General features: G+C 44.5%; 1 protein-coding gene across 1 annotated transcript in view; it reads left to right on the top strand.

The window, feature by feature from the left end:
* Positions 1-11,188, top strand: part of LOC120417849 (cadherin-99C) — a 204,877-nt gene extending 193,689 nt beyond the window's left edge. The window contains exons 8-13 of the mRNA XM_039580070.2: positions 5,006-8,292; positions 8,351-8,647; positions 8,708-8,958; positions 9,036-9,282; positions 9,339-9,557; positions 10,160-11,188. Of these exons, the coding sequence (XP_039436004.1) occupies positions 5,006-8,292; positions 8,351-8,647; positions 8,708-8,958; positions 9,036-9,282; positions 9,339-9,557; positions 10,160-10,319 (4,461 nt within the window). The 3' untranslated portion in view covers positions 10,320-11,188. The remainder of the gene's footprint in view (positions 1-5,005; positions 8,293-8,350; positions 8,648-8,707; positions 8,959-9,035; positions 9,283-9,338; positions 9,558-10,159) is intronic.
* Positions 11,189-12,440: the final 1,252 nt, after the last annotated feature.

The following is a 12,440-nucleotide window of genomic DNA, read 5'->3' as shown; positions in this document are numbered from 1 at the left end:
CTGGGTGGTTCTTTTCTGACCACTGATCTCCGGCCGTCACTTCTTCCGTAAAAAACACCACTTCGGCTGGTTTCCATCGCAGGAGCTTTTGGATCACTTTCCTCACCATATCCCCGTTATACAGGTTATAATCAAACTAAAAAGTTGAGCAACCAGGGTGTTTTTCTGCAAATGAATAATATTTGAGCAAAATAATTGTTGAAATATGAATAAAATACTTACATTCTTTTTCCAGCAACCAGCAAAAGCTACGAAAAAAGGCAAGCAAATGTTGACATTTCACCATGAAAACATTCTATCTCGCTCACTCTTCTTACGCGAGCGAGGCCGTGATGCCAGTTTTATATAAATTGATAAACATAGTTGCCAGCACCAGCACTTACGCTGCACTAAGTCAGCATTGCTGAGTGCTGTGATCTTAGTGCTGATTTGCATTTACACGTGCTGTCGCATGACTAACATGCACTTGAATGCTGAAATATTGCTGTTTAAGTTTTTGTTTTATTGCTGGATGGTTACTTGGGTAACATGCACTTGAATGCTGAAATATTGCTGTTTAAGTTTTTGTTTTAATGCTGGTGGTTACTTGGGCAAAAAATACTGAAAAAAAACAAATATCAAATTTCGAGCCAATTGGGTCCTTAAATTATGCTTAAATTTTTGATATTATTGTTCACAACGATTGAGCTTATTTTTCTGAGAACAATGACCCTCAAAGGATTCAAAATGGATTTTCTAAACAATTTAAAAAATATAACTTTGCGGCCCTTTTTGACAGAAAAGGTCCTACTTGACAACTCGTTTCCAAGGGGACCAATCATCGAAAAAATAATGTCTTGTCAATTTATTTTTTACATTAAAATGAAAAAAAAAACTTATCAGAAATGGTTTTAAATCGTATTTTTTACCGTTGTTAGGTCCCTATTCACTTTTTTTTACAAAATTTATAACAAAATGCTTCATACTTCATAAAAAAATTATTTTATCTAAAACCTCATGAAAATTTTATTTTGTGTATAATTTTGCGTCTATTTTTGATGTGTGGTCTCAAAATCCCAAAATATAACAAACAAAAAATGTTGTCAAATGTTTCTTAAATACTTTACAATCGATGTACAAGTTTTTGCATTGAAAATTTCTATTTGAGCAGATTTTTCTTTTGCCCCCTGTTTTTTTCGTGGAAATTTTGAAGGGTAGGGGAAACAAAACTTGAAACAAAATTGCCAATGGCTTAATCATGCTTTTTTCGGAGCTTTACACAATCTTATTTTGAATTGAAAGAGAGTAAGTCGAACCAAAAATTTTAAACTTTCATCTTTAAAGAGCCACATAAAACACTTAAAGCAACAAAGATGCATTGATTTGATAGCGGTTTTTCACGTTTTTCCTAACCCAAACTTTTAAATAATATCAAAAATTGCTCAATTATGCAATTAAAAGGCAGGACAAAAATCTCTTCCCAGATGTTTTACTTTCAATTCTTATTTTACTTTCAGTAGAAATTTTCCTGGTCAATATCTAAGGTGGGCGTTCGATTTAAATTTATTTATTCCACAGCGTTTGCCATTTTATTGCCCACAGCAATTGCCGGAACCCGGAATGGCGGAGAAATGTGCACCCAAGTGCCCAATCAACGGGGGGGGCATGCATCCCGGATCTATGCTGTGTGCAATATTTGTGGAATATTGATTAATAAAATATGTTGACCATTTGTGCAACTTCTGGTCTGTGGTCTCATAAACTGCTGAACATTCAGCCTACATTAATCGAACACGTTGAAAGACAAAACTAATGGGAAAATTTGATTTACCGCTCAAATACGCCAATTAAAGCGTTAATGACTTCGTGACTTGCAAACACGAGATTCTTCGCGGAAGATTCCTCTCTAACATGGCCAACGTAATAGCTGCCAAGTACTGGATTAAATTTATTGCAAAATAATAATCTCACATCGAGTTTCATCAGCAAGTATCATCCCCGCAGGGGTTTATTTTTTATTTGAAGAAACCTGCTCCATCAAATCGATAAAAGTTCCCATAAAATTCACACAAATCGCGCCTACAACTTTCTCTTTCCATTCGGCACGAGGCCATATGTCACACACATGGGTCCCCCCATCATCGTCGTCTTCACCATAGACTGAAGAAGATGAAGACGATCCGCTCCTCCCCAGCGAGGATCAACCCCACTCACTCATTCACAGCTGATAAACCGTGTTTTTATGATCGTATCAAAACACACACCTTTAGAGGGGGATCGCCGTTAAGTTTGGAGCAGTCAGGCAAAAAGTGCAAACTATTTTGCATCCCAATCGCGTGGTCGGCGCCCCCCTTGGGGATGGATTCTCCTCCTCTTTTATCGCATATACGACGATGTTAATCTGTGGCCTCCTTCTCTGGATTAGGCAAAGTTTGGTGTACCGTAGATGGGAGTAGTTTCGTTGTTGGAAAATTTCATAGGCTCCTAAAAAATATAGATTCAAAACGAAATTGACAACTCTACAATTTGAAAGTGATTTTTTCTGGTGATTTCTTGCCACATTCTATAATAATTCGACTCCCTGAACACACTCAAATTGACAGAATTACATTTTTCTAAATTTTCGGCATTTTAGTCAAATTTCAGACAAGAATGCTATGGTTACATACTAAGAAGCCAGGCGTCTCCAAGGATTCATTTCAAGAAAGGGAGATTCAATGGGGGTGCCTGGTTTCTTAGAATAATTCCATAATATTTAGTTTTTTTTTTAATTTGATATGTTTAGTACTAATTATTTTAGCCCAATTCATATAGATCGTATCGAGGAATCAACAGAAAAGATGAAGAGTTTAATAAAACAAAAGCAACAAATGCCCAACCACACACCACTTCACGGTGCCAATAAGCTTGTTGTACACCCCTTTCTTCAAGCCTGCAGATCATTATGCTAATCCAGGTAATTCATTCGAGCGCGGCTACCATCGCCAACCAACGATCATGGCGACTCCACTCGCCATAGAAGAGTCGCGACATTAGCACCCCCCAAAGGAATCGTCGCTGGGGTCGACAACAACGAAGATGTTCATGAATTATTCATAACTCTCTCCTTCGATATCGCGCCCGGAGGAGGATTGAATTTCACAAAACTACAACTCTTCTGGACTTGTGCTGCTTATCTGGGAGTTGGCAAAACAAAAAAAAAACAAGCTACAACACTCTCTCTAACTGTTCATCTTGGGTTGTTTAGGTTTTTTTTGTTTGTTTCTTGTTGTGTGCCAAACAGCAAAAAAAATCTACAAAAAATGAGGAGGGAAGAGAGTTGCTGACGATGGTGATCTTCGTCACGTGAAAACAACTTCATTTCTGGTGCCGTGCTGCAGCATTTGACATTCAAATTGAGTGTCAAGATAATTTTCTTATTTGTTTTACACTTTCCAAAAAAATCATGCCATTTTTTTGGTTTGTAAATGTGGGACTGTTGGCCAAAAACGACGTCAAAGTTGACCCAAAAACATTGTCAAAAATTGTAATCTGTTTGTTGAGACGCGGGAGGATGTCAAACACAGTTCTGTGAGCGTAGTGTCCAAAGAAAAGTCCTTGTTTCCACTCGCTACAAAACTAGAAATGTATATTTTCCTAATTAAATGCACTAATATGTCACAATTTCACATTAATTCACATATTCGGTGTCTTTTCGCAGTTGACCTGTACAGCTGCACCCGTGCCCCCGGTTGCTCAGATTGTTTGACTGATTGCCAGGCGACAGCACGGGTACCTGTCAAAACAATACCAAACAGCACGCAGAAAACGAGGGGCTTGCTTCGACGCCGTACGAGGGACGTGCTTCCTCACAACAATGTTTAACTAAACTCAGGATTTTCAAATTGGTTAAAACAATCAAATTAACTCTGTCCTGATTTGAATTCATGTCAAACTTGATATCGCATCATCCAGATCTCCCGTACTATCTAGTACAAAATCGCCACCTCCAAAACCCCGGTAATTCGCACATACACACGCGCGCGGGGTTATCACTTTATCAGCGCAACACATTTCTGCGACATGGCCCAAGAATGCTCGTTCCAGCATAACCCCGTGGCTACCGCGCGCACCGACCGGTCTTTCGTTGTTCGGGTTGTTCAGAACAACAACGTGCGCGCAGCGCCCCCAAAAGACACCCCCAAGCCGGTGCAGCAGCAGCTTTCGATCGGGGCCCAATCTCTTCGGCCAATTAAGCTACATCGTAGTTTAAATAGTTCATGCCCTGTTATGGCCAGCAAGACCTGGGCTGTGCGGAGGTAGCAGCAGCCACTATGTGGTGTGGACTACATTTTTCCACCATCTGGTCGTCATCGAAGAAGCCAAAAGGGCCCCCGGAGAATGGCGGCCAGGTTGGAAAACTGGAGCACTTTGCATTCAGGTTGCACCGCAGGAATGCAGAAATGCTGTTGTGCCTTGCGTTCGGGGTTTTTTTTTCTGCGGCTACCGAACGCTGCGCTGCAAAAAGGGGGTGTTGAAATCGTCCAGATTTGGCTGCCTGGGGTGTGTGTTGATGGTTGAGTTGATGAACTAGTTAGGAGACGGGACGGATATTCTTCCAATGGAGTTAGAATGCGAGGAGTAGAAAACATTGCATTAGTCATCTCTCGGCGCAGAACTCGAACCCCGATCGGATCGTTGTTACAGCCGTGTAGACAATAGCAAAAGCCATTGACCATCTACGGCGGGAGGTGACCGCGTTTACGCGCCGACTTCAATGGTGTCCCCCGGGGTGCGCGCGCTCCGTCGACTCGGCGTCGTCGATAGAAAGTGAAACAAAGGCAAATTCCCTTTCTCGCGCGTAACGAGGCCTCGGGCAAAACTATTTTTCAATCAAAATGTTTATCTAGATTCATCACCTTGTACGGCACGTCGCCGGGTAGACCTGCTCTAAATTTCTCGCCTCTGGTTCAAACATTGAGGTTATGTACGCGCACCGCACTTGCAGAATCTAACTCACTTTCGCCCTTTTTTTTATTTATTGCAGGATCGTGCACGCAACGCGTCCGAGAGGCTATCCGCAACGACCACGCTGACGATCGATATTGCCGACTCCGACGATCAGGATCCGTCCTTCATCTACCGAGGATGCGTCCTGCTGGACGGTGCCTGCTTGAACCCGGAGTACAGCGCATCCGTTCCGGCCGGAACTCTCCAGGGAGTTCTCACCGTGACTCCAGAACGGATCCAGGCCGTCGACCTGGACACGATCAGTGCACCCATCCGATACTCGTTCCTCAGCGGTATTCCCGGCAATTACGACGACTACTTCGAGATCGACCCGCAAACCGGAGTGCTGAAGCAGACCAAACTGGTGGACTCGTCCGTGACGGCGAAAAAGTTTGACATCAGTGTCAAAGCGGAAGAGGTGTCCGAAATGAAGCGATTCGCAACCGCGAAGCTCACGATCCACGTGAAACCGGTCGACGCGTTCCCACCGGTGATCAACATAACCTCAACCGAAGGTTACGTCGACGAAAACTCCCCAATCGGAACGACCGTAACCGATTCCAAAGGCAAACCAATCCGTCTAACAACCACCGACGCCGACGCCGGCTCGGACGACGAACAGGTCGAGTACATCTACGAAGTAACCACTCCCTCCTTCGTGGTCTCCAAAGCCGGGATCCTCCAGGTCAACGAAGAGGGTCTCGATCGCGATCCTCCCAGCCAGGGTAAGTACCGCTTCCAGGTGGTAGCCCGCGAAGCCAACGGCAACGCCGCGAGCGCCCCCATGAGCATGACCGTCCACCTGAACGACGTCAACGACAACGCACCCAAACTGGCGATGGTCGCCCCAGTCACCCTCACCGCCGGTGATGGCCGTCGACTCGTCACCAAAGTGTCCGCCACCGACAATGACGCCGGTGAAAACGCCGTCGTAACCTACTCCATCTTCCACGTGTCCAACAACGGCGCAAGCAAGTTCACCGTCGACCCAAAAACCGGAGAAATCGAGACACGATCGCGACTCAACGCCGGCGAGCAGTACAGCATCACTGTGCAAGCGGCCGACATCGGCGGCCTAACCTCACAAGCGATCGTCGAAGTCTCCGTAACCCCCGGACCCAACACGAAACCCCCGCGGTTCGTGAAACCCGTCTACGACGTGCAGGTCAGCGAGGGAGCCGAAATCAACTCCACCGTGATCGTGGTGAAAGCGGAAGATCCGGAAAGTGACCCGGTCAAGTACGCGATCACCACCGGGAACGACCTGCGACAGTTCTCGATCGGTAAGGAAAGTGGCGTCATCAGCGTGATTCGCAAGCTCGACCGGGAAGACCTCACCCGATACCAGCTGATCATCCGAGCGGAGGACAATGGAGGTCTCGCTAGCAGCGCCACCGTCAACATCAAGGTCACCGACATCAACGACAAGAACCCGGAGTTTGACGAAAACAATCTTCCTTACGTCTTCTCCGTCGACGAAGGCAAGGACAACGTGGTGATCGGGACGGTTCGGGCCACCGACGCCGACGAAGGGATGAACGCCGAAATCACGTACACGATCCCGTCAGATATACCCTTCAAGATCAACTCGCGAACGGGTGAGATTCGTACGAAATCCCAACTAGACTACGAAAAGCAGAAGGAGTACAAATTTGTGGTGACGGCGCAGGATGGTGCGCCGGAACCGAGACTTGGCACCGCAAGCGTGACCGTGAAGGTGCGGGACGTCCCGGATGAGGTGCCGCGGTTCATGGAGTCTGTGATCGAGGTAAAGATTCCGGAGAACGTACCCGATATGGCGGTGACGACGGTGCGAGCGTTCGATCCGGACACCAAGCCGGAGATCACGTACTCGCTGAAGCGTGGTCCGGGAGATTTGTTTAAGATTGACGCCAAGACGGGGCTGATCAAGACGATTCGAGGGTTGGACTACGAGAAGGATAAGATCCACGAGCTGATCGTGGGAACGCTGGAGAACAACGGAACCAATCCGGGGGATTACATCAAGGTGATGGTTGAGGTTGAGGATCGCAACGACATTCCGCCGGTGTTTGTGTCGATTCCGGAGCCGATTAACATCAACGACGACCTGCCGATCGGAGCGATCGTTGGATCGATGCCGGCGGTTGATGGTGACGGGTCGTCACCGGGTAATGTCGTGCGGTACGAGATGGTTGGACGGGGGAAGGCTTTGAAGTACTTCCAGGTGGATCCGGACTCTGGGATTGTTAGAATTCGGGACGAGCTGAACAAGGAGGACGACACGGAGTACTTGGTGGATGTGAGGGCATACGATATGGGAGAGCCCCAGCTGAGCTCGGTCGCAACATTGCCGATCTACGTCAGTCACATCCCGGCGAATCCAAACGGAGATTCGGCGGAATCGCGGGTGGATGCTGGCGGTATTGTGAATCTGGAGGTTCAAGGATTGGCCTTCAGTGACGACAGTTACACGACGAGCGTTCCGGAATCTACCGGAATGAACGCTACGATCAAGTTGATCCAGATCATCAACTCGAAGAAAGCTACCAAGCACAACGGTGGCTTCAAGTGTGAGATCATCAAGGGTAACGACATCAACCTGTTCCGCATTACGGTGGAAGATCACGCTTGCGGGTTGGTACTGAACGGTCAACTCGACTACGAAACGACCACGACGCACAACCTTGAGGTTCGACTGGTATCGAACAAGTACTTTGTGAACCAGCACAAGAACTTTGCTCAGGTTAAGGTGATCGTGCAGGACGACAACGACAACGTGCCAATGTTCCAGTTCCCGACCAACTACGGCAAGAGCATACGAAACGACACCTACTACACGGTGATCAACGCCAACGCGGATATGGACACTCCACTGCTTACGGTGAAGGCGGTGGACAAGGACGCTGGGTTGTTCGGACAGGTCAAGTACCACATCTACGACGAGCGGGTCAACGAAATCCCGAACGACGACTCGCCGAGTTCGTTCTTCACGATCGGTGAGGACAACGGCATGCTCAAAACGCAGAAGAGTCTGCAGTCGGTAAAGCAGACGCCGCTGGTGTTTGTCGTGGAGGCGCGCGATAATAACGGGGATCCGCTGGCTGGGGTTGTCCATAAGGCGAAGGCGCGTGTTGTGGCGAACTTGATCTCGGACGTGAATCGGATGACGTTGGTGTTTTCCGATTCGGCACCAAAGGACGTGAGGAGACACGTGCGGGCGCTGGAGGAACTGCTGCACGAGAAGTCTACCGGGTTGATAACGGGGATTGAGAGGTTCAGCAGTCGGAAGATACTGAATGCGAATGGGACGGTGGAGGAGTTGATTGGATCCACGGATGTGTGGTAAGTTGTGGCATCTTTTGAACAATTAAGTAGATTTTAATTTGTTCGAATCTTGTAGGTTCTACGCGATCGATCCCAAATCGGAGAAGATCCTGGAGCGAAATTCGTCCATGGTAAGTAGCAACATTTTGGCTCCGGCGGTCATGTCGCAGATCAACTACGAAGCTTCGAGTATTGCTCGGGCCACCGCTCAGGGAATTTTTGGTCCGGTGGAGCCCAAGCAGCAGATCCAGAAGGTGAAGGCCGTCGTTGGTGTAAACGAGGAAGTGTTCCCGTACGCGCTGATCGCGGTCGCCGTGGTGATCCTTATCCTCGGCTCGATCGGAATCGTGTACATCTGCATATCCTGGTCAAAGTGAGTATTTGTGGTTGTTTGTGATCATGTAGACGAGCTAGACGATCATTTCCCTCGTAGGTACAAAAACTTCAAGCAACGCATGCGCCAGTACAATGCCCCCGCTAGTCCGGTCCGCTACGACCCCGTAATCATCAATTCCCAGGCCACGCAAGCCGCCGAGAACCAGACGAGTCTCAAAGAGTACGAGACCCAGGTGCTGGCGATGGCCGTCCCGTTAGACGAAGGCGACGACCTTCAGCTAGACTTTAGCGCCAAGAACCATGCCTTCAGCCTGGACAACGTCAGCTACATCACGCACAAAGAGAACGGTACGTGCTGAGACGATGCCCTAACCCTGTACCTTTTGCCCTTTTGTTTAGACGCTACTGTCTCGCTTTCGCTCTAGGTCAGAACAGTCCTACCAACTCCGACGCGACGACGGCTGTTGTGGGTACTTTGCAGCGTAACAACAACAACAACACCAAGAACAACAACAACCTGAACATCAACAACCGGCAAAACACGCTCAACCGAACGCTCGAGATGAACCGCAACAACTACCTGAACCCGCTGGGCGCCGTCAGCAACGGAACGCTGCCCGGCACGCTCACCCTCGGTCGGATAAAATCCGAGCGGAACAACTACATCAATGGGTGAGTGTCCTTAATCTATCACGGAAAACCAATTCTAACCTTCACCCTCTCACCAGCTACGGCGACACCCTGAACCGGAACAACCTGTCGATGGCGCAGAACAACTCGTTCAACACGCTCGGCCGGAACCACCGGAACAACATCAACAACCACCACAGTCACCACAACGGAAACGGCGGTGGTGGGCCAACCCACGCGGAGATCGTGACCAACACGCTGGGCAGGAACAACCGGTACACGGACGTGCCCGTCAGCAATCCACTGTTCCACATCCGGTGAGTTGGGGGCGGCGATTTTATGTGATATCCTCGAGCTTATAATTAAACTTTGTAAGGCGGTTTTCCTTGCTCCACTTTCTTCGCCCCCTCCTGTACACTGTGTTGGGGACAAAATTTCCAACTTCACTAGCGAGTGGACTGTGTTTTGTTCTTTCTGAGTGATAAAAACACTAAAGCTCGACTTCACTTTTGACTTCACTAAAGTTTGGAAATCTAAACAAAATTGTGTCTCGTTCGCGTTTCGAAACGGAGTGGAAATTTTCCACGCTGTCTCCTTGTGACGTTTCTCTCGCTGCCAGGTTGGCAGCGCTGTCACGCACACTGGTTGACAGATGCGCAAATCTGGGAGTATCATTTGATTGGGGCCGAACACGTTAACTAACTTTCGTCAACTAATTTAGTAGTTACACGGTTAATCTTGAATGCCACAGTTTGGAGATCATAAAGTTCTAAAATTGCATTCTCTCCATGCTGAACTGGACTTTGGGACATTTCGGTCGACAGTTGGAAAATGCTAGAGCAACTCAACTAAGTGGATGATCCATATCTTGACAAAGTATTCCAAATCTAATCAACTCTTCTCCCTTCCCCCACCACAGACAAAACGGCGACCTGCAGTCCCAGCAGCACCTGAACCACACGAGCCCCACCAACGAGAACGTGACCTTCGGCAAGCGGGACTACGCCAACGCTACGCTTTCCTTCTCCTACCTGAACGATCTGGACCGCTCGGACGCGGAAACGACCACCGAGCTGTAGAAAAAATAGTTCAACCACCGTGTACAGAATGACGCCATTTTTGAGTGTGAGGATAATTTTTTAAATGATGATGAACGGAGTAGTTCAAACTGCCGATAGGATTAGGTGGATATCTTTTACAAGTTTTTAGCCTGTCGTTGTTTTTATGTTTTAATAAGTTTAGTTAGCTGCAATATTTTAGTTTACTTTTTTTAAACTCTTTCGTTCTCCTGTCCCCTTTTTATATTTTACAACCTTATTTTCTTATGTAAAGATATGTGGCATTTTCTACGTTTACTGCTAACCAATTCTCAAACGAATCAACCTACTCCTGCTTTATATGATAGACTCGTACAAACTGCGAAGTAATCTTACAATTTACATTATTTATATCCATACCCTGCTAGAAAAAAAAGGTAAAGAAAGCTGTAAAAATAAGAGAAGAAAAACGCCTAGGAAAATAAAACTTGGAAGATGGCAGCAAATTTTCCAAACTGTACATATCGAGTCATTGAGATAGGTAATATTAAAACACAAAAAAACGCGACCTTTAAACTTAACAACAGGAGCATCGCCAGGGAGAAGAACCAAACCGCGATCGCTCCAGGAACTGAACTATGCTGTCCATTTGTGTAAGGAAATGGAGACGCAAACGAAAACAAGCAATACTGGCTAGAGTTACTCAATTTTACTTACCACACAACCAACCACGTTTTGTTGGAATTGTTTGAATCGGAGAAAAAAATGTGTAGTTGAAGAAATCGTGTGCGAATAAAAGGAAAAATAAAGTGTGAATGTGTTACTTTGTAAGGGAAAGCAATTTTACTCGAAAAGCGCTGTAAAAAGTCGTAGAAATACTGAAATAAATCCGTCGAGATGAGATTATTTAAGCTTGTGCGTTTTCATGCTATCCGAAATTTCCATTTTTCAACGAAAAAATTATTTAAAAAATATCTGTAAAATTTTAGCTTTCGAATTTTAAATTGATGACATTTGATAATTCAGTATTTTAGAATTGTTGAATTTTATAATTTTAGAATTATATATTTGACACATTCCGGCGTTGCAATTTTTAATTTTGTTTTTTCATTTTCTTCAAAGAGTGAGTATTAATTAACCAATTTTAAGTCGAACGTTTCATCTGCCACATCGATCACTCCGTAACATTGCAACGGAGTAAGAAATAGCGAAATTTTGACATTTTTTGGTTTCATACAAATTAATAAGTCATGTTTTTGTTATTATAAACATTTCTTATTGTGTATCTAGCTGCGATTAATGATTGGACCAATAAAACAATGAATAAATAATGAAATTGTAAACTTATCAGTCAAAACGTGGCGTTTTTGTTGCTGGAGAATGTGTCATTTAATCTTAGAATTTTAGAATCTGATTTTTTTTTAATTATTGAATTTCTAGAAATTTAAAATTTTCTGGAATTTAATTCTGTAAATTTAAAATTTTTTAATTTTAGAATTTACAATTTTGGAATTGTTCAACCTTAAAATTAAGGGTTTATAATTTAAAATTGTCAAAATAGAATTTAAATTTGTTAAAATTCTATAACTTTACAATTTTAGTTTTTTTTTCGCCAATATTGAAAGTAAAATAGAAAATTGCTAAATACAATAAATAAGGCAAAAATCGTCGATTGGTTAGTTCCATGTTAAGTTACCAAAATTTGCTGAAAGTCGACCAGATATTGGGTAGCAAACATGAAATCTTCCATTTTGTATGAAACTTTGTGAACAATTAACCAACGCCTAAGCAAAAAAATTAAAATTTAATTTAATTTAATTTAATTTAATTAAAATTTCGACTTATCAGTCGAAACGAGTCGTCGCTGGAGAATGTGTCATTTAATCTTAGAATTTTAGAATCTAATTTTTTTTTTGATTATTGTATTTTGGAATTCTGGAAAATTTTAATTTTCAAATTTTAGAATTTACAATTTTGGAATTGCTGAATCTTAAAGTTTAAAAAGTTTATTGAAATTTTTAATTCTGGAAATAAAGAATTTTCAAATTTAAGAATTTAGATTTTCGGCAATTGTAGAATCTTAAAAATTTTGAACTCTAGAATTTAAATTTGTTAAAACTCTATAACTTTACAATTTTAGTTTTTTTTCGCCAATATTGAAAG

This window comes from Culex pipiens, chromosome 1, assembly GCF_016801865.2.
Source record: "Culex pipiens pallens isolate TS chromosome 1, TS_CPP_V2, whole genome shotgun sequence".
Lineage (NCBI taxonomy): Eukaryota > Metazoa > Arthropoda > Insecta > Diptera > Culicidae > Culex > Culex pipiens.
This window is presented reverse-complemented; position numbering and strand designations above follow the sequence as displayed.